Source organism: Phoxinus phoxinus (assembly GCF_949152265.1).
Source record: "Phoxinus phoxinus genome assembly, chromosome: 24".
In the NCBI taxonomy this organism is placed as follows: Eukaryota; Metazoa; Chordata; class Actinopteri; order Cypriniformes; family Leuciscidae; genus Phoxinus; species Phoxinus phoxinus.
Window position 1 is genome coordinate 3,335,504 of NC_136899.1, and position 23,323 is coordinate 3,358,826.

General features: G+C 37.4%; 1 protein-coding gene across 1 annotated transcript in view; it reads left to right on the forward strand.

Moving 5' to 3' along the window:
* LOC306992676 (myosin phosphatase Rho interacting protein) overlaps positions 1-23,323 on the forward strand; it is a 56,362-nt gene that overhangs the window by 19,518 nt on the left and 13,521 nt on the right. Inside the window, exons 5-18 of the mRNA XM_079601802.1 lie at positions 1,766-1,850; positions 3,759-3,812; positions 4,359-4,542; positions 6,999-7,701; positions 11,071-11,094; positions 11,183-11,345; positions 11,656-11,763; positions 15,248-15,304; positions 15,402-15,470; positions 15,540-15,629; positions 18,513-18,622; positions 19,089-19,127; positions 21,580-22,309; positions 22,979-23,095. Of these exons, the coding sequence (XP_079457928.1) occupies positions 1,766-1,850; positions 3,759-3,812; positions 4,359-4,542; positions 6,999-7,701; positions 11,071-11,094; positions 11,183-11,345; positions 11,656-11,763; positions 15,248-15,304; positions 15,402-15,470; positions 15,540-15,629; positions 18,513-18,622; positions 19,089-19,127; positions 21,580-22,309; positions 22,979-23,095 (2,533 nt within the window). The remainder of the gene's footprint in view (positions 1-1,765; positions 1,851-3,758; positions 3,813-4,358; positions 4,543-6,998; positions 7,702-11,070; positions 11,095-11,182; positions 11,346-11,655; positions 11,764-15,247; positions 15,305-15,401; positions 15,471-15,539; positions 15,630-18,512; positions 18,623-19,088; positions 19,128-21,579; positions 22,310-22,978; positions 23,096-23,323) is intronic.

The window sequence follows — 23,323 nt, forward strand, 5'->3', positions numbered from 1 at the left end:
TGGTCAAGTTACTTGGAAATAGTAATTAGTTACTGATTACTGATTACTTCTCCAAGAAAGTAATCCAGTTACTTTACTGATTACTTATTTTCAAAAGTAATTAGTTACTTTACTAGTTACTTTACTAGTTACTTTACTTCAAAAACATGATGCACGACCTGAATACGCTATAAAAGCAGACCTTTCAGCCTAATTATATTCTTTCTGCATATTCCATAATCTAAAATTGAATCAAATTAAACATTCTCTTTTTTAAAACTTGTTTAATTAGTTTCAATATTTTAACTTTATGCACATTGCATCAACCAAAAATTTAATTAAATGCAACAGTCTCGGACTTGAAGAAAAATGTTGAACATTTAACCAATTTCTGCAGAGTCCACCATATTTTAACGAAATACACAAAGTCCTTCTTCTGTTAACTTATATTTCTGCATATTCCAGCATATAAAATGCAAATATTTTTTTGTAAAATCCTCTATTCGATTAGATTCAAATAAAATACAGCAATAAACTAATTAAAATGAAAGTCTCTCATGACTGTATTCCAAATTATTAACAGTTACGTCTTTTAACATTAAAGAGCAGATTCGTTTTGTTTTGTACATCGTCAGACATGTTTTTACCATTTCATGGAGTTTTCCTTTGTAGAAAGCCTTTCTTTAAAGTGAATTTCGTTTTGTATAAATTGTATCTTAATTTTAATAAATATTGCATCAACCAATTGCATGTATTTAATAAATAAAAAGCAAATATAGCAGACAATATAATAACCGTGCATTGAGGTGGTAGCGCGCCGCGTTCACTTGCATTGCATTGTTAAAAGCCTTTCTTTAAAGTTAATTTCGTTTTGTATAAATTCAATTATTTTTGTATCTTATTTTAATAAATGTTTCATCAACCATTTGCATGTATTTAACAAATACAAGGCAAATATAGCAGACAATAACCGTGACATGGAGGAGCCAGCGCGCCGCGTTCACTTTCACTTTCATTGTTAACTAGAGCGCGCACCTCATAAATGAATGAAACTCAGCGTAGGCCGATGTCTCATACATTAGCATTAAATATCTTTGCTGCATCCTTTCTAGAACAGACTAGGGCTTTCTCGCGGCTCGCATCAGCATTTACGGATGATGAGTTTTGTGATGCGCGTGCGGATTAAATAAATAATAGCCTACCCCATTCGCGCAGGTCTATCGATAACAACATTGAACACTAGGCTACACAAATAGTATTTTTTTATTTTATTTAGGCGATTAATTTTCCATAGTGACATAGGAGGTGCCGGATCCAATAAAAAGGTTCCGTATCCAACGTCGGGCGTGTTCCGGCTCAAATTAAGCCACGACTCACGAGACAGTCTAACGAAACAACATCACAGTAACGCAGTAACGCAGCCTCCTTACAGGAAAGTAACAGTAATCTAATTACTGTTTTTGCAATTGTAATCCCTTACTTTACTCGTTACTTGAAAAAAGTAATGGGATTACAGTAACGCGTTACTTCTAACGCGTTACTGCCCAACACTGCATATTGGACAGCTGGAGATGTCAAAGCTAGCATGAAACTAATAAAGATAGTTTCTGGTAAAGCTTGATATGGATTTGGTTTTAGACATTAATAAGTGAAGGAATGACTAAAGTGATCACTCACTGATAGTGATTTAGTAAAATATGTTCATTACGATCTGTATAAATAAATAAGCAATTATGAATTAATTGCTGTTTAGAAATAATTCCCCAAACACTGTATATGTGTTCAGGTGGCAGGAGGCGCTGATGGTGTTTCCTCGAACCAACAAACAAAACCAGAAGAAGAAACGGAAAGTGGAAACGCCAACTCCACAGGTACACACACACAGACACACACACACACACACACACACACACACACACACACACCATCTTGAGAGATTTTAAAAGGAGTATTTCTCCCGAAAATGGATAAATTACTTATGTTTATAGTTTAAATAAGCTATTCCTTTAACCTCGCAACTCATTTCAACTTCACCTTATTTGGTGAATGACAGCAAAAGGAATCTACTCTGGAATCTGAAGAGAAGTTTCTTTGTCATCTTTGCACAGATAGAGGTGGTAAAGATGGTTATAAAATAGTATTTTGTTCTACCAAGCAGGATTTGTAACCCAGTACACAGCCTTCTTGTCTGTTATATTAAACTTGATTTTAATATTTGATATAAAAAATATATTTTTTCTAGAAAAACAATCTTAAAGATTTTAAATCTATTCTTAAATATTTCATTATTTTTATAAAATATATTTTATATATTTTGATTTTGTACTTATATTTTGTATATTCTTACAAATTTCTAGAACAAACAATCCTAACTCCGCTATATTTGTTTATAAAATATGTAATTATTTATATATATATTAGGGCTGTCAAAGTTAACGCGTTAATTAGGCGTTAACGCAACATCATATTAACGGCACTAATTTTTTTAACGCGCGATTAACGCAGCGCGTATTTTCAGTTTGACCCGTGGCCCAACCCTAGTTGGAGAAATGGAGATACACAGTGTTGCCAACTTAGCGACATTGCAGACCCCTTTAGCGATTTTTTTTCTCTTCAATAAAGCGCCCAAACCTTTAGTTTCTGAGAATCGCCGGTAGGCTACTCTCCATGCACGCGCGCACCTCTCTCTCTCTCTCTCTCGCTCGCTCGCTCTACGTCTCGCGCGGTAGAGAGGAGCAGCGCTTTAATTCAGTTAAACACAGATATTATGTTGCTTCCCTATTTTACATGCACTTATAGCAGAAATCACAACAGAGATATTGTCTTTATCTTATGTGTATTTGATTTCATCAGACGACGGCTCGATTATCAGGTTTGTTGTGCAGATTAACATCTTGGAAGGGAGAGCTGGTTATGTTTAATGGGTCACGTTTCAGTCACTATTTCATATTCATTCCGTTGTTTGACAACAGAAACAGTAAAATATACCAATGAAAACAGTTTTATTGAGAATTTAGCTTCATCAAAATGGGCACAGAGAGAGACAAACTAATGTAATAATAAATAATAAATTTACATTTAGCATTTTCAGAAGAGCTGCCCTGCCATGCAAACATCTAAACATGTTTGTTTTAGTAAATTGCTCAGTGCAAAGAAAGAGAAGTAATGGGAACCTGGTATTTCTTTATTCTTTCTTCATGTGTCTAATAGACATGAACAAGTTCTTTGAAAAACATATATGACCTTTGAAACATGTCTCGTCTTCATGCTCTATGTTGACTATGGTTTCAATAATAAACATACATTTGCATAAAGCATCCATATTTATCCATGCCCATAATGATTAGAGTATTATACAAACTTGAAAAGTATTAATTTAAGGTACATTTAGAACAAATAAAAAATGTGCGATTAATCGCGAGTTAACTCATGGCAAGCATGCGATTAATCGCGATTAAAAAAATAAATCGATTGGCAGCCCTAATATATATATATCTGTATTTTATTTTTTTTATATATTTTTTATTGAACAAATATATTTACATATACATTTTTTTTTTATATTCTATGTTTTTGTAAATATTTTATGTATTTAATTTTTTAGATTTTTAAATGGCTTTTAGAACAAATCTCAGCCATTTTCTCAAACTCTATTTTATCTTTGGTTTTTTTTGGTTATTTATTTTATTGCTCAGTCCTGTAATTAATAGAATAATGCAATTTTTGTATTGTTAGGGCTCATTTACTTTGCTCTGACCTCCTGACCTGTGTTTTGTCAGACTGCTGCTCTTCATACAGGTCGATGTTCCCAGCAGAACATAAATGGGTTTATTGTAAGTCCAGAACCAGCATGATCCGACCAATCAGAGCACAGCACTGGAATCTGATCAATACATGAATTATGGGTGTTTTTAGAGATCATTTGATTGGAAGGAGCAAGAACCGTGTCACGATTTGTCCAGTAAATAATTCTCGTGTGTGTGTGTGTGCTTCCGCTGGGATGCTGGGTGGCTCACACACAGGCATGAGCGTGTGTTTGGTTTCATGCAGAAAAATACGCTGAGTGATTTTATGATTTAATCAAAAAGGTATTACTGGGCGGTCAGGTGGAAACAGGAAAGACACAGACGTTAATCTGCGAGTGTGTGTTTAGTGTGGGGTGTGGTGCTGAGCGTAAATCAGTGTGTGTATGAAATCATGGCACAATAGCTCATTTGTTATCAGTCTGCAAGTTTAGACAGTTACATTCGTGTGTCTATCTGTCTGCACACACACACACATACACACAGGTGTTTTCAACATCAAAGAGCTCTTTGTTCTTGACTACGGGTTAGTTAAATATTATGCTTGTCTGAATGTTTCTGTCTCTCTGTGTTCAGGAACCAGGCCCTGCGAAGGTGACGGTCACCAGTACCAGCAGCAGCAGCAGTTTGGTGTGTCTTCCCAGCACTATAGCTCACGCTGAGCGAGTGCCGCCCACCCGGGCCACCCTGTGGCAGGAGGGAACATGGAGTCGGGCCACTTTACCAACAAGCTGCAGCACCGGCAGCCTGAGTCAACTGGGTACCAACACACAAACAATTCAATATAAACTAGGGCTGTCAGTTAAACGCGTTATTAACGGCGTTAACGCAAACCCATTTTAACGGCGTCAATTTTTTTATCGCAAGATTAACGCCTAGCAAACTTTGTAGTTTTTTTCACATGCTTTTGCAGCAATTAGTAACGTTAGTAAAACTACAACACCACACCGGATCTAGCTAGACCAGAAACAAAACAACAGGCACGCCACACACACTTGGGCTTGCGAACCGGCCAAACAGTGGACGAGAAGCGTGCGTCTAGGACAACTCGTATCGCACATCGGACGCGCACTTTCTCAGTTTATGGCCAGCAATAAAAACGCCGAATGGCGCCGCCGGTGTGTGTACACTCATAGAGAATAATGTGTTCGAATTTTAAATGTGAGGCGCTGCGCTTCTTGTCCGGTGTGCGACCCCTTTTAACGTTACATTTTGAGTGGATGAATGATGAGCGCGAGACGCCGAAATGGATGCCAATAAGATTCTGAATGGAAAGTTTACTTTTAAACACTTGACAAGACCAAAGTGATCTGTGTGTTTTGTCGGTTTGAACTGAGCTGTCATCGCAGCGCGTCCAGTCTGAAATACCACTTGATGGTCAAGCACACACACAGCTGATGCGTTTCTACGCCCACTCGTAGTGAGAATGTTTGTGTGAAATTGAACACAGTATATGCCAATGTTGTTTTCAATAAAAAACATTTGCACAAAGCAAGCCGATCCACCTTTCCATGTTGATAAGAGCATTAAAATGAGAAAAAATAATGGGACAAAAAGAAATCAAGAGACATTTAGAATAGATAAAAATGTGTGATTAATCGCGAGTTAACTATGACATGAATGTGATTAATCGCAATTAAATATTTTAATCGTTTGACAGCACTAATATAAACTAAAAAAACAAGCTTATGACATGCGGGTGTCAATTATTAGCTGATGAAATATTGAAATGACTTGTTTCCTCAAAAACACATTTTAAACTTTAAATTTAGAACCATTCCATACACAAGTATGCATGTGCAAACATCCACCTTGCACACCTAATCTTATCTGTGTTTTGATCATCGTTCTGAATCCAACCCTGACAAGTCTTTGACAAAAAGGCCATTTTCTCAGCTTTTTGTTCAAAATATTGAACTTTCACAGACCTTTACCTTGACTGTTCCAAGCTGGTGGAATGACCGGCCTAACCCGACCCGAACTGCTGAGTCTTTAGCCATTTTCAAGAAACTGCTGAAGACGCATCTTTTTCATCAACACTTGACTTGACCCATTAATACTAACACTTCTATTCTATATTACTATATATACTATACTATTCTATATTCATTTAAAAAACACCATGCTTTTAAACAACATGTTTATGTTGTTTAAAAACAGAGGCTCTGCTCTTTCTTTTTGGATATTTAAAAAAATAAATAATTGTATAACAGCCGAATTCATAGTGAAGAACTACATTAGCCCTGATTCTGCAAAATAAATTCCTACCAATCGAGCTAATCTCGCCAAATGATCTCTTTATCGTCCGCCTATCAAGCACTGCAAATTATGTAATAGTCAATCTCCTTCTGCTCTCAAATCACTTAAAAATTTGTATCAGGGGTATTTTCTCCGAGGAGGCAAATGAGGCAGTGCCTCTTTAAAAATTGGATGAGAAAATAATCCACAGTACAAAAATAAAACAAATATTACGAAATATGAATATTGCGAAAGTGTGTTTAAATCACTCAACCCTGTCCAGCAGCGACACCAGCAGTTAAAGTTATGGCTTTTAAAAAAATCACTTTTGGCAAAATTAATGGGAAAAATTATTCAGGAGCCAAGACCTCTTAAAAGTTGGGCGGACACCGATGTGCTCTATTGTGGTGGTGAGTTTTGGGGCAAATGCCTCTCAGAACATCATAGCAACAGTGAGTTTCTGTCAAAGTTTCTTCATTAAAATCTGGAGAAATATTTACCCTTCACTACAAGGTCTATCCCACTGCCACAGTTCACTATTACCGTCATGTTCAGTACATGTGATTTAAAATCATAATATTATATATAATATTGAATTACATCACCAGGAACCCTTATTTATTTTGGTCTTAGAAGAAAGATGTCCACTTCACACATAATAAAGTCACTGGACCTCCAATTGCAGGCAAAATGAAACGAACACTTAAATACGTAGGTTCACTCACTCACAAAAACCACAGTAACTATAATTTCTGACCTAAATACTACAGTGATTGTTACCTTAATAAAACTGTGGTAACTTGGTGTTAGTCACCACTGTCATTAAAAACTGACGGATTCTCAAAGCGTCTTACTCTGTTAAAAAGAGATATTTAGTATGATTTTACAGTAGTAACTATGTATTTTGGCAGCTGTAATGTTACCATGGTACATTTTTATAAGGGTACTGACTGATTTTTCTGTCTTTCTCACGCTCAGATTCGGGAAACTTGAGTGCTGGACGTAAACCACGGGTGGAGAGCGGATATTTTTCGCTGGAAAAACCCAAAAACGAAGAAGATGAAGGACAACAGCATCAATGCCAGCAGGAGCGAGAGCCACTACCGCAACAACAGCCGCCTCTGCTTTCTTCCTCCTCCACATCACCCTCCTCTTCCTCACGCTCCAGGTATCTCTCATTTGAACCTGAGCTCTTCAGCTCTCCAGTCAGCTCACACACGTCACACAACCCACACACTGCTACTAACACACAGATTCCCGGTGATGTGCGCATTACACATAACGCCCGCACTCACCAACACAACACACGAAGACTTAGCAAATCAGAGGAGCATCTTTCAGTGGACGCCCCATCGCTGGAGTTCCCATCCTCGACGGATGCCAATCTCTGTCCCCTTCCCAGCCCAGACACGCTCTCCTGTCCAAACTCACACACAAACATCCTCCCGTCATCGCTGTCCTCTTCTCAGAGCTCTTTGGACTCGGAGCAGAGTCCGGAGAGCCGTGTGGGCAGGGCGGGTCGAGGCGGGCAGGGTTACGCCGTCCTGGCAGACGTGCCGCGGGCACGGAGAATCAGTCACCGGGAAGCGTACCGACCCACGCAGAAACGGCAGGAGATGCGAGCACGCGCAAGGAGCCCGGGCCGGGAGGAAGTGGAACGACTGTTCGGACGTGAACGAAGGTGATGAGTGATACACGCACAAAAGCTCTGTTTCAAACCCGTGTGACGCAGCTATCTTCTTAGACAGCATTTAGGGGGAGATGATAAAGTTTTTCAAAATGTTAACGCTTGGAACCAATTTCAAGGTTTGCGTTCTCGAGCCACTAGCCACTGTCGTGCGGATGAGCGGCCGGAGCGCATTGAGGGTTTTCTGTTAGAACGGTGTCGTGTTAGCGGCACTTAGGTTAATAATGATCTTTGCGACGGAAGTGAGTCAATTAAAACTAACTTTAGCTGGACAATAACTTTATTCTAGAGCTGCTGTAAAGCCAAAACAGTCTCTGTCACATTAATTTCCTATTATCACTGTAAAGCTGCTTTGAAACACTCTATATTGTTAAAAGCGCTGTATAAATGAAGGTGACTTGCCTTGACAGCATCTTTATTAGTGACTGATTTGAAATGCTCTACATTGGCAGCAGATCTTGTAATGGGCATACGTGTGCATCACACAAATCCCAGAACACAAAGTTATGCATGTCTTATATCGTCTGACTGATAGTTTAGTTTATACTGCACTAAATTGCACATTTTTGCTCAGTTTTTTCCTCCTTGAGTATGATCTCCATATTCTTACTATATCATACTGTATGAGCCATAAAAGCCTGAAGTATCAAATATGATACTCAACAAAAATCACATTTACAAAAAAATATGTGTACATTTTTTTTTTTTACAAATAGATGTTTTGAACTATTATTTCATATGTAAGGCTTTACATGGTTAATAATAGCAAATAATATGATTAACAAGTAATATTAACAAACAATATTACATTGCAATTGATATTATACAAAATTTACATAATGTAAAATAAATAATACTTAATTAACAAGTAGGCTAATATTATTAAAATAATAATAGCATAGCCTACACAAATACTTTATGAAAACTTTTAATTTAATATAAAGTTACACTCAATAATTTTTTTTTGTATGGTTTGCTAAAGTGTCTTGAATGCAGCCTCACTTAATAGCAAACGTTTTCAGTTACTGATGAATTGTTGTTTTAGCTACAGAGATAAAACATTATTCGTATTCATCTGGTCATGTGATCTCCGGCCCCATATTGGTACTGTTTGGAATAGATTTTATGTGCTTATGATGCCTAAAAATGCAGTCTACTAGGTAGGTAAGTCACTAGAGTTTGTACCAGAGCCAATGACACACACACATTGTTAAATATACATACATTTAAATCACAGAAATGAAGACATTCATGTTTTATAGCCTCATTATGAATATTCTGATGGTAATTGAGCAGATACACAGTTCTGTATAGGGAACTGCAGAGCTAATTCCCCTGCAGTATGAACACAATCTGCTCGCTCAGACCCAGCCAACACACGCCTGCTGTGTTTGCGTCTCAGAGCGAGCGTGGAGGTTATATCTCCACCTGCTGGAGCCGGCAGGAAAAAACAGCCTGTTATCTGTCAGTGACACTCAGGATGAACAAGTCCAGAAACTGAGGATGCGCTGCTATCTGTCAGAGCCACTGCTGTGCCTTTAGCACTTACAATCATGACATTCATCTCATTCTTGCAGCTTTAGCGCCACCTAGTGAACACTGTGTAAAACAACTTCCAATCTAATCTCTCTTCCATTTTGTTGAAATCTCAAGGCAGAACTGAACGCGTTATCTGTTCAGTTCTGTATCTGTGATTTGAAATGTTTCTTTATTTCTGCACTGTTCTCCTTTTCATTTCAGTTTTTTCTTTCTCTCTTTGCTTTTTATGTCTTTTTTGCTTTTTATTTGATCTGTTTCTCCTCTTTTTCAGGCAGTCTTCTGAAACTCTGCACTTCCTGCCCTGCGCCACGCCCTGCCACGCCCACTGACACACCCACTGCTTACTTTCATTCCACCTGCTGGGGCCAAATTATAACACACACACACACACATCTCAGAATCAAAGACAAAAGCCTTTTTCACACCGCAAGCAACGCATATTTATTTTGGAAAACAATTTTTTTCACTAAAACTGCTTGAATGCAGCCTCACTCAATAACAAACGTTTTCAGTTACTGATGCTATGTCAGAAATGTTGTTTAATTTATTCTACAACTTCTAGCTGCTGAGATAAAAATGATTTGTATTAATCTGGTCATGTGATCTCCGCCCCCATGAGGTTCCATTAAGTCCACTTACAGGTGAAACTCAATTTTTTTTAATAAAAGTTCATTTATTTCAGCAATTCAACTTAAAAGGTGAAATTAATATATTATATAGACTCATTACATGCAAAGTGAGATATTTCAAGCCTTTTTTTTTATTATAATTTTGATGATTATGGCTTACAGCTTATCAAAACCTTTTCACAATATTCTAATTTTGAATTTGGGGTTTTCATAAGCTGTATAATCATCAAAATTATGGCAAATAAAAACTTGAAATATCTCACTTTGCATGTAATGAGTCTATATAATATATCAGTTTCACCTTTTAAGTTGAATTACTGAAATAAATGAACTTTTGCACGATATTTAAATTTTTCGAGTTTCACCTGTTTATGCAATATATATTTTTATATACATTAGAATAATTATGGCTATTGTGGTACCCCAGAATGCATCAGAAATGTGGTCAATGAGAATGAAAGCATAGTGCACGTATTCTACTGCTTCAGTTCGGTGTGAAACGGGTGTAAAGGATGAATTATTCCTACTAACACACGGGTGTACACTGGGACAAAGACTGACTGCTGACTGGGGTTCTGCTCATGGCTGGTTTCCTGTGTCTGTCCCTCTGCTCTGCCATCTGCTAGTACAAGACATCTAAAATTCATCTTGTTAAACAAATACTACAAATCAATGACATGCTAACATCCCAGATACTCTCTGTTGAGAAAAGCCTTGCGGTTTCAAACACTAAAATCTTCCTAAAGGTGATTTTGTTGAGGGGAATTAAGCTTGTCTGTGTTAGCTAGCTCCAATAATGGCAATACATGCCAAAAGTTGCTACATTATATATAAAAAGGGATTTTTCACCACTAATTATAATAATTACATTACATCTGCTTTTATTATAATATAAAGTCATTCTGAGGCAATGTCACAGCTTTAATGTCAATGAGAAACCATTTCCTTTCCTTTGTTTGAGACATTGTTATGACCCTGTTCGGGTTATTTATGGGGTCAGTTTCTGCTGACTGACCAGTAATGAACAGAGGAAGTGATTTTTCATTTTATTTCACAAAAAAATGTCCTCTGTAGATGTAAACATCCTGCAGTGCTGTAGGTAGAAATAGTGCAATTTGTTTATTTAATGCATTTATTAGTTTATCATGCATCGCATTTAACTCTGTTCTGTTTATGATTTAACCCATTATTTTAGACAAATCTCAGAGTCCAAAAAAAGGTATGAGAAGATCTGTGATGAAAGGAAAGCATCTGATTATGCCACATATTCCATTGTTTCTGTCCTGACCTCTGTGTGTGTTTTGCAGCAGACGTTCACAGGTCATTGAGAGATTTGAGAGTCATGACGCTGTCAGCACTCCAGAACAAATGGACACAACGAATTCTTTAACAGACCCCGCCCCTTCTTACTCTAAAACAGCCAATCAGAGAGCAGGACGCAATGAGAAACGCCTCTCCAACCAGAAACAGGTACTCATTTAACATGGTGTTTAATTAATGATTACACACGGGTGTAAACACTGTTGAAATTAGTGTATAAATTGCAGGATAGCACTTTGAGTGTGTGAAATGATTAATTTTTGCTATTGTTCAGTAAGTTGCTGAGTGTCGTTACCGCAATAAGCCAGTTCAATCTGGATCATCCAATCAGATTTCAGAATCAGAAATGTCTGTTTTATAATGATATTTCAAGGAGGCCTAGTAGCAGTATTTCGTTAAAAGCATCTTTAATGTTTCTTTGAATTCATTAATTTTTTATATCTTTATTAAACTGTTGCAGGATTTCTCATTGGACTCGGCTAAAGGCCAGACGGATGAGGTTTATTCACTAGCTGGATACCGAAGGGCCAAAAGTCTGGACCGCAGAACCACAGAGACACTGATGACTGTAAGAACACACAAATCCCCATTAATTATGGTTATAATTGATTACGGTATTGTATATATGGTTATGTATTAAATCACATAGTGTTGGTAGTAATTGAATGATTATTAAACATAACAGAGGTAGAAGGTTTTAGGATTTTAGTTTTTTTTTATTAAATGATAAAAAAAATAGAACTTAATGTTGGCTAATATTGACTGAATTTTATTTATTGTAATTTTTTAGATATTTTAATTAAATAAAATTAAAAAAATGATGATACTTATGGACATTCACAAAATGTACAATAAAACATTTTGTTTTAAAATGTTATCATGTCACTCGGTAAAATCGGCATTAATAATTTATTTCTCTATATTAAAATGTGCCATTTTAGTTAGAAATGTTATGTTGTCCATAAATATCATCTTTTAATGGGACTATATGTAAGAATTTTCATTTATTAATCGCTTTTTTGTTGCCAGTGTGTAGCTAAACTTTAAAAAAAGAGACTTTCCCGACTTCCTAGCTTGTCTATAATTTTTTTGTGAAGGACTCTAAAAAATCAAAAGGATTTGACGTTTACACTCGCTCCTGAGAGGCTCTCTTCCGGTCAGTGACACATGTAACGAATGCTTATATAACGTTCAGGATAATGCCGTGAGAGCCATTCTGTACTGTCATGCAAAGAGATTAATTCAAACTATAGCCTCACATAGCCAGATCTCTATAGTCTCAAATTTACTTTATAATCAAATTATCATAACAGTGTAATTTTAATTACCTCAGTTTTCTGAATTCTACATCCTATAATTGCATAACCCTCTCATCTGAACTCTGAACAGCTTTCCTTTTCTTTGTTGCTCATTAGGCATGACTGTTTGATTCTCACAATAGTTAACTTTCACTTTGTTGGTTAGAATTATATTGCATTACATGCAAAATCGAATATAAACGGAAATCTACTTATATAATTAATTTACTCTTAAGAACACAGCATGTTTATTTCTAAGGGGCTGCAAGGCTCTAAGAGTGTGTGTGTGTGTTTCAGCTGTTAGTAGTGCGTTCATGCAAACCCAACCCAGAACCACTTCACCACCCGTGATTATAAATAGCATTCACTCAGAGCGTTAGGACCAGAGACACATGCCCAAACACACACATGCACACACGAGAACACAGATTCGTGTTCATACACACAGAAAGACGGCATGTGAGTCAGAAGTGTGTGAAGAACAGGTCACAGATGAAACTCAACAAGACTAAGGTACTGTGAATGGTGAACTACCAAACGTCTGGTGGGTGTGATCTGCACTGGACTAGATCTGCTCAATACTGCAGCGTTACATACTATGGTAGAGGGTTTGTATTATTATTGGTTGTGTAATTTTAGGTTGAAGATTAGTTTGTTTATGGCTTTGTGAGGTACCACTGCCTGTTCAAATCTTGCAGTTTATTTGTTCCTTTCTGACTTATGACTTATGGTGATGGTTTTATGATGCAGAACTCATTTTTATCACTATTTTAAGCACTTTTTACACTTAAACTTATATATATATTTTTTTTTTCTTTATTTGTTTGTATTTAAATTAAATTTTAGTTGTATTTAAATTAACATTGATATTAATATATTTAAAGGGGTCATGACATGGGTTTTTTTATTTTATTATTATGTTCCCTTAGGTGTAATTATAGTATTACTATAGTTTTTTTTACAAAAAACTTTTAAAATGTAGTGATTTATGACCTTTTCCCACCCTGTTTCTCATCCTCTGATTCAAACAGTCTGTTTTGGGGGTGTTTCCCCTTTAAGAGTTCAGTGTTAACGCCCACTGTTATGATTGGCTAACGTCAGTGCCTATGCATCAATTATTAACGCCCCCAGCCAGAACATTTGCGGATTCGGCGCAACTGTTTAGTAGCGGGTGATGCATGCGAAGCGATGGCTCTTGCAATGATAAAACCTTATTATGTTTGAGCCGGAATCAGAGGAAAATGAACCATCACCACAACAACGAAGACTGGATCAGCCCGTGTCCACATGGAAAGTGAAACTATTTTGAATTAATAAAAAAATTGTAACCCGAGACACTTGAAAACGGATTATTGTTGCCTAATTATCCTATAGCTTAATTTGCTAACAGTTTAACATTATTTAACTAATTTCAATGACATGATAGGGTGTACCACGGACAAAAATGCATGCACAGGCCATATTTGAAGATGCAGCATTGATAAAGGCAGCATTTTTAATTTTCTATCACATGTAGGCCTAACGTACTAGACAGGCGACATTCTCGTATACAAATGTGTTTATATTAGCCAGTGATAAAAGGTAAGTTTGCAACGTCGTTTTGAGCCCAGAATAGTCGGCACGGACTTATCTTTGAGCAACAGTTTTCTAGCAAAGCCAGCATCATATTGGGATTTTTTCTCAAAACAGTCATCCTTAAAATGTATAGAGCAAACACTTACATTAACACTGCCGTGACTGGGACGTCCGCAAAAAATAAAGTGCATCCATTTTCCCCTGACGTCTGGATCTTTCGCAGCGTATTCAAAGATGTTGTTTGTCCACAGCCAGGAACAACACATCTGCGGCATCGTCATTTCCCTGTACACAGACCCACTCGCTCTCCGTCGACTGAACGCTTGTGAGGCGCGCAGCGCGCGGGCGCGACAATGATACGAAATGAGCGTAGTTGTCTTGCGCTTTAAGCGTAGGTGTCTTGTGCGCTGGAGGCGGTCGTATGCAAACGCTGGTACGTCACTTCGTACCGTGACGTCACTTCTTACCATGGATCCAGAACGAGCTGTATTTAGAGCTTGATTAAATAAATGATTCGTTTATAATGGGGAGGACGTCTTAAGCTATGAAACTTGCAGGACGTTTTAATGGTACAAAGACCTCTTATATACCAAAAGATCAAGGCAAATTTGGTTTCTCATGTCATGACCCCTTTAATAGATACAATATGTTATATTATTGTATTTGTTTCTGAAGTCTTAACTGTTAATGTCTTATGCAAAAGAGTTTACATGGAGCTGGTTGCATCTTAAGTACTTTAAAACAGCATTTTAAAAGAAATCATGAATTGTGAACAAATATCTCACTGACAAAAAATAGCAAACAATATTATTGAGAACGACAGGGACAAGGCACTTTTCCGATGGCCTGGGTTGCAAAAATATATTTGCATTTTACTTTTATCTATATGCATATAAATTGTATTTTTTTATAAAACGTGTTAATTTTCTCTGTAGGCGAGATACATTTTATTTTAAGGAAAAAGTATTTAAAAATCCTAAAAAAATAAGGTAGAAAACTAATAACTAGAAGTCAATTGGATTCATCAGGTTAATAAAAATCATTTTTAAATCCATTTTTGAGTGAATTGTTGCATTAGTTTGTGGTCATGAAAACTTGATTAATGTTTATTAACAATTCGCTGTTCTTGTTAATGTTTGAAGTTTATAAATTGTATGTTTTGTTCTCGTCTCTTTTCAGCCGGACCTGCTGAACTTTAAGAAAGGATGGATGACCAAACTGTACGAAGATGGATTGGTGAGTCTATAATAAACCAGTGAACAGCTTGTCTGAATGTTTAAGGTGGAGATTATTCAACAGGTTTGTTCTGCTTCTGTCTCTCTTGGTGTCTCAGTGGAAGAAACACTGGTTTGTTCTGACCGATCAGAGCCTGAGGTTCTACCGTGACTCCATCGCTGAGGAGGTGAGTGTGTTCATCAGCGATTCAAACGGCACTGTTAACTAACTTAACAATGTCCCTCGTGTTGCTCAGGCTGCTGATCTGGACGGAGAGATCGATCTGTCCACATGCTACGATGTGACCGAATTCCCAGTTCAGAGGAACTATGGCTTCCAAATCCTCGTGAGTGATGTTATTTTGGTTGTATTTTACCCCTATAAAGACTGTGGTGGTGTTGTTGGGCTGGGTGGTATGAATATAGACTCTTGAAAAAATAGAGGTTTTTGGTTCCTCACAGAACCGGTCAGTGAACCGTTCATAAAATAACCCTTTTCCACTATAAATAACCTTTTATTAAAGATTCTTCATGGAAACATCAATGCCAATAAATATATTTTTGTTAGTTTGTACACTATAGAGGTTTGGGTTTGGAATAATTCAGATTTCTTTAAATGTTTTATTTTTTATGAAGTTTCTTCTGCTCACCAAGGCTGCATTTATTTGATGTAAAAACAGTAAAATTGTGAAATATTATCTAGCACAACTGATAATAATAAGAAATGTTTCTTAAGCAGAAAATCAGCATATTAGAATGATTTCTGAAGGATCATGTGACACTGAAGACTGGAGTAATGATGCTGAAAATTCAGCTTTGCATCACAGGATTAAATTACATTTTAAAATACACTGAAACGGAAAACATTTATTTTAAATTGTTATATTATTATTATTTTGCTATGTTACCGTTTTTACTGTGTTGTTGATCAAATAAATGTAGCCTTGGTGAGCATAACACTCTTCTTTCAAAAACATTAAAAAAAAAACTTAATTATTCCAAACATAGTGTATATACCATTTGTTTATGTATAAAACTGCTCAATGATATAACCGTAAAGGTCCTTGCACACCGAGTCCGAAATTCTCCTCCGTCCGTAAAAAATAAATACGACCTCACGTTGTGTCAATCACGTTTACACACTGCCTCCAAAACTTTCGTCCGTCATAAAAAAATGTGGTGTTTTTCGCATGATCCGTAGCAAGCATTTTTTGAGGTGTTTTGACAATTGACCGTTCGCAAAGACCCGCCCCCCCCTTAGTTACGGTTGCTATGTCCGACAAGCTATGCCGCTCTCACGCCACACCATGTTCTCACGCAGTGAAAAATACACTGGAGCAGAGAGGAGACTGACAACACACTGACAGACACAGACCAGGTTTCTTTTCGGTTACTTTTAATATGAAACAAAGTCTCACCTTTCAAATTTGGTCATTTTTTAAAAGAAATTTAAACAATAAATACCATTTTGTGGCTCTTTAATGTGTCTGACAGATCGCTGTAGAGCCTCAGTTAAAGCCGCTCGTGAACCTCCTTCTAGTTCATTTATAGCATCAAATAAACATGAATGAACATCAGAAGGAATGTTTTAACCGCGGAGAGACGTCAGTACACTCCGCTTCTCAAGTTCAAATCCTCCCATGTTAATCTATTAACTCTCCTGACTGCTTTGTCCGACAAAATGGCGGATGGCGAAGTATGATTGGTCAGATCACCTGTCAATCAAACTCCCTGCGAAGTGCCAATTCAGAGCCACCGAATGACAAATACGAAAAAACGCATAGTGGCCTTAACTCATACTTTTTTGGTGATGCTGTCCAACCCTGCGCTCTTGAGTTATTGATGCTAGACAAATATGTTACTAGGATTGCAGTGGTATGTTTTCACACCTAAATAAAGCCCTGGTGATGTTATCTGTAACCCTAACGCTGTTCCTCACTAAGCATTGTTTCATCACTAATGTCACCTGATCTGTCAGCAGCTGTGACATCATCACTTCCCTCTAAAATAACACCCCACAAGTCCAATGCCACACTTCAGACGTTTGTCTAATAGTCCTTTTCCTTCACTAAAGGGCAAATAGATTTTTTTAAAATATCAAATATTTGTTTTTAATATCAAAGTTGTAAGCGTTTTTTTCCGGATAGTCACTTTAATTTGCAAATAAGCAATTTCATCTGGTGGAATGTGGATGCAAAAAAAGTAAAAATATAATGATAAAGTTTTAATTAATAAATGTTTAATTTACACGCTACTGTGTTTTATTAATAAAGCTGTGGAGATGTACTTGATGTTGTGTTGTTCGTCTAGGTGGCGGATGACTGTAGGTTCCTTGGTGCTGTTTTTAAAGTTATTTTAGAGATGTCAGATATAGCAGAAAGCGCTGGCCGCCTCTGCGTACAGACGCACAGCGGGGCGTCAGTGTCAAGAAATGAATAACAACTGTAAATATAACTTCAGCCTGCTATCTTTATGCCTTGGATAGAGAATGCCACGGATAAACTAACGTAATACTAAACTCCCGTCTTAAACTCCTCTTGCCGTCTGATTCTAGTTTTCACTAGATGTATATCATAAACTTTTTTCCCAGTATGTGATTGGACCATTTCTTGTGGTATAATCTAATACTGAGAGAAAGATGCCGGACTGTGACGTGCTTTCATTTGTGAATTTCCAAGGTTCCCATAGTCGTGGCAAAATGGAAATATCAAGGAATTTTTCAATTATGATATCTAGGCCTATAAAAATATATATTTGCTCAGATAATATTTCCTTTAAATAAAATTAATTTAATGCTATGCTCAGCTCTGAAATATTGATATATGTATTTATTTATTATATTTCATTGGATCTAAATCTAAAATGTTATCTTATCTAAAATATTTAGAGCTGAAAAAATAACCAAGAAATTCTTATTTGTTTGAGAGTGGTAAAAAAAAAGTAAAAGATTACTTTTAAAATTATTTTTTTTAAGTAAACTTGTTAACCTTTTTTTTAATTAAAATTTTTAAATAACAGTCGTTCAGTAATCATGACTGTAAAAGTCTTATAAAAGTTATAGAAACTCTTGGATTTGGATTTACTCTTGGATTTTGGATTGGATTTACAATATATTCTGTGGCGCTTGTAGTCGAATGAACGGCAGTGTCAGAAGTGAGCAGAAATAGTCTCTTTTAGTTCGGCTGTCATGCTTCTGATCAATCGACTCCGTGTCCTTGTCTTCCTCTCAGAGTAAAGAAGGGGCGTTCACACTGTCTGCCATGACCTCTGGGATACGTAGAAACTGGATCCAGGCCATTCTGAAGAACATGCGGCCCACCGTCGCTCCTGATGTCACACGGTGAGCTTCCACATCATGTTTAGATTGAAAAGTATGGAAAAAGAACATCAAACAAGACTTCCCTCTGTAACTTAATTAGGAATATCTATACTAATAAAGGAGAAGTGTGTAATTTCTGCACCTCTAGTGGCAACAATAGTTTTTTCAGTCTGTTCACCTGAGCCTGGCATAACAACACTGGCTCAACCAATGCTGTGAGTTCGGCAGACAGTTCTGTCCAACTAATGCAGGAATTACAAACTTTACCTTTGAAGATACACACCCTTATATAAACAGTACATGCTTTCCAGAAAGCATTTGAGCAGCATATTAACTTTTCTTTGGAAAGATGTCAACTTCCATTTTTCTCTCTTGAGATTTCTTCAAAAACTGTTTTTTTATTTATTATTTTTGTTTTCTTCTGTTCCTAACTTACCTGTATAATTTATTTTCTTGTGTTTTTCCTGCTCCGTTTATCTGACCACAGGAAAAATGTGTCTCTGAAACTTTCAGTTCTTATGCCCAGGTTGGCATTTCCTGTTCTTATTCAAACCTGTGTGTGTATTTGTGGCCGAGTTTAGCGATGTGTTTCGTGATGTTCTGTTATGTTAGTAATTCCTGTTCCCTTTTTGCTTCTGTCGTTTGCCTGTTTACTATGTTTATAATGGGGCTGTTAATTTAACTATGATAAATAATCTGGCCACACACACACACACACACACACACACACACACACACACACACACACACACACACACACACACACACACACACACACACACACACACACACACACACACACACACACCATAACACTCCAAATTAACTAAGCATACATTTTTGAAGTGGTTTTAGTGTTTTTGTCTGAGCTTTTAATTTTTGAAATTCATTAATTATGTTTAACAGCATCATTACATTTATTTATTTAAATTCCAGCTGTTTCACACCACGTTAACCAGTCGCAACATAATAAAGTGATACGTATTAAATCCTGTCTGGCTCTGACCGAAGGACATTTTGCTTCACATTGGATAGACCTAAATTAAATCTTTTCAGTATGGACAGACAACTTAAAATAAAATCATACAAAGACACACATTAGAAAAAGTTTATGATGTCATGTCTGGTTAGAGCATGGTGGTGTTCTGTGTAATTTCTAAAGGAAATTAGAAATTAGGTAGACATGCAACAGAACTTTCATGTATCAGTAAAGCATCGGTAAAGACCTAAACAGCTAATTTAATTATAAATCTAATCCATATGGGACATTTTACCAAAGTCATCACAATACAGAATTTAATTATCAGTTATCAATTATTGGCTGATACATATTCTTATCTTAGGCCTGTTAAAAATATCCAATAATTAAAAAACATATATAAAAAGAAAAACTTAAAATAATTCATTTAATGCATTAAATGTAATAGATTTTTGAAAGGAAAATATTTTTAATACTAATTTACAAGCATATTTCAGCTCATTAAGAATGTGAAGTTTCATCTATTGACCGTTTTTGTTGAAGATACTGGTAAACAGGATGGCAGGTACAGCACAATTTATGTTTACACCTCGTCAGTCTCCCCATTTCTTGTTGTGATGTTACATCACCTCGTTCTTTGAAGGAGATGAAAAATAGCATTGCATCAGTGCCCACTTTTAGAACACACCCTGCAGCGTGCACAGACACACATGAGTGTTTACCGACATGTTTGACAGTGGTTGAATGCCATGCAGTGATCAGATGGTTTTCCTCACCCTACTAACCATTAATCAAACCATCCTGTCTTCGTGGTTTGGGTGTGTGTGTGTTTTTTTTTAGACAGCTGTAGTCTCTCTGTTAACACTGTGCATGTTTCACAACACATTTTCATCTTGGTATAAAGGGTATGCGTGTGACGTCACCATCGGCCGGAGTGACTTCGGTTACGCCCACTGAGTGGCAAAACGACTGAGTGGCAGCATTAGTTTTCAGCGTGAATGCCACGAAGAACACACAAAACGCATCAAAAATGGGAAAGAGCTTTGAGATTGACTGTACAAACAGATTTGACAAGAAATCTGAGGTATATTTTTACAGACTGCCGAAAGCTACTGAAAAGAGAAGCAAAATGGATCACTGCAATTCATAGAAACAACTGGACTCTAGGCAGCGAAAGGTGGATTTGCAGTTATAATTTTGTGTCAATATGCTGAATTTTGCGGTAAAATCATACCCTATATATTTTGTATTGTATTGACAACTCCTCAATTAAATATTTACCATCGTATATTCTGCATAATTGGATGTAAAAAAAAAAAAAAAAAACGGACAAAAAAGTTTTAGGGCTGGATGATATGATATATATATATATATATAACATTGATATAAGTGATCACCGGATTTAGACTTACCTGTATTGTATTTATATAAAGCATTCACAGGCAAATTTGCTTTATGTATTTCCCCGGCGTCGAAATCAGGCACATAAAAATGTTAGGAACCACGATTCCTGGCTGCATTTCAATATCCATGGATTACTGGATTTTTGTTAAGTTGTAAGGAACTCTATATCAAGTCCAACCTTTCATTTAAACTATTAAATCCAGTCACATAGCAGCTCTTTTGCCACTCAGTCCGACTGACGGGGCGTGTTCCGGCGGGAAAGTGATGTCAGTGCATACCCTCTATAGTTATGTCCACAATTAGGGAATTATTCTGCGTGTTTTTGGTAGCCATTCTGGGGTGCATTTCCCAAAGCCAGCTATGGTCGGAAGTTCCGTCGTTACCAATAGAGTTCAATGGAAATTGGGATCATAGTTGGCCAACGATGCTTTTGGGAAACGCACCCCAAATTGACCTACAATGCCATATGCAACAGTTCTTTGTGAAAAAACTAATATTTAGAGAGTGGCAGTGATGCTTATCTTAGCAAGCACCAATAATAATTAAAATACTTATACTGTATAGTCTATTGATTCAGTATCTTCCCTTGTCACAGTTCCCTTCCAGAAGAGCGAACCAGATCAAATGTGGAGCAAAACTTCATCCAACCCCCTCCTAACTCTTCGCAACTCTCGAACAGCTCTGTAGTTGAAGCTAAAAGGTCACATGAGGTAATCACAGACTCTGCGCCTCCTCCCGAGCAAAAGAGTCGAGTCAACAAGCGGGAGGGACGCTCTAAAACATTTGACTGGTCCGAGTTCCGCCCAGGACAAGAAAACGAGAGCGGACAACCCCCAATGAAGAGGGCAGACACTTCAGCCACCATCTCATCTTCACCCTCCTCCACCTCCTCTACTGCCTCCTCTCCCATCTCTAGCACCTCCTCTCATCTGACGTCGTCTTCCATTACGACCACCAGCCATACTGACAAGTTGCCACAGCGAGATGAAGAAGTGGTGCAGGAATATATGCACCAGCATCAGACCACACCGACAGCAGTCAATGCATCAGAGCTCTCGTCGAAGCTCCCCTATAAAGTGCCAGAGGAACAGGGAAAAATGGATGTGGACCAACTCAGGGACACGCAGGAGGTTGATGGTCACCGAGCGGCCCGGAGAAACTCTAACGTCCAAGTGGAAATTGAGCAGAGGTGGCAGCAGGTAGAAACAACACCCCTCAGGGAGGAAAAGCAGGTACCGATCGCTGGCAGCTCCCCTAACACCTCAAACACACCTGATGGAGAACAAGTCATTCCACAAGAGATGACCACCGTACTGGAAAAGGAGGTAAGGACCATTCGTATTTATTTCTTGCCTCATTTTCCATCATAAAATGATGAGTATGTGCAGACTACTTGTGTGCTTATTAGAGGATGGATACCCGACCCGAGCTCGGTCACATCAGCGCGATAAGGCATTGAACATTTTAAATTTAAAACAGCTTATTATGTAGGTAGCCGATGTGCCTGATGCTTTCACTTGATGCAAACGATCGTTTTTATGATTAAAATACATGTAAAATATTACCATAATATCTGTCTTCCTGTGTGCGGACATTTGTTTATGTAGCCGTGACAACGAAACACGTGCATAATGTGCGCGCGCCTGTGTTAAGAGCGCTTGTTGCTCCGCGCGCTGATGCGCTCATCTGTTGACATTTCCGATTGCCTTCCTACAGTTGCTTAATAAAAGCGGGCTTTCCACACAAACATACGTACAATTGTCATTAGTATGAGAAAAAAATGGGATTTTAACTGCCAGTCTCGGGTCGGGCTCGGACATAAATATCTTTATGCCTGTCGGGCTCGGTTCGGGTGCGGTTACTGCTCTGTCTCACTCTAGTGCTTATGTTATCTACTTAGGTTTTTTTGATTGCATTCAGATCAGTTCTGAACATTGTGTAATTTCCTCATTCAAATCTGATTGTTTTCCACTGATGTACGCTGATGTTCACAGTTGGGTCAGGCACAAAGGGAGCTAGCCAGACTCCAGCAGCAGAACAGTGTCTTACAGGAGCAACTTCTGGATGCGCGTGGGAGAGAGCAGAACGCCCGGGAAGGATATGTACTACAGGTACCCAAACAGAACTGAACCTAGCCAGAAAAGATACAGAAATCAAAATCTTCTGTAGTTTTTGTGGCTCTTTCTTTTTTGATTTCAATACTAATATAATTTTGGGTGTTAATGAAACTCTCAGCATGAGTGGTACTAACTGATCTGCAATGTCTTTCTTTCCCTGGGCTCTGACTGGGTTTTGATTAAAACTCTTGTAACCAAACTACAAGTTTTCTGAAGATAAGA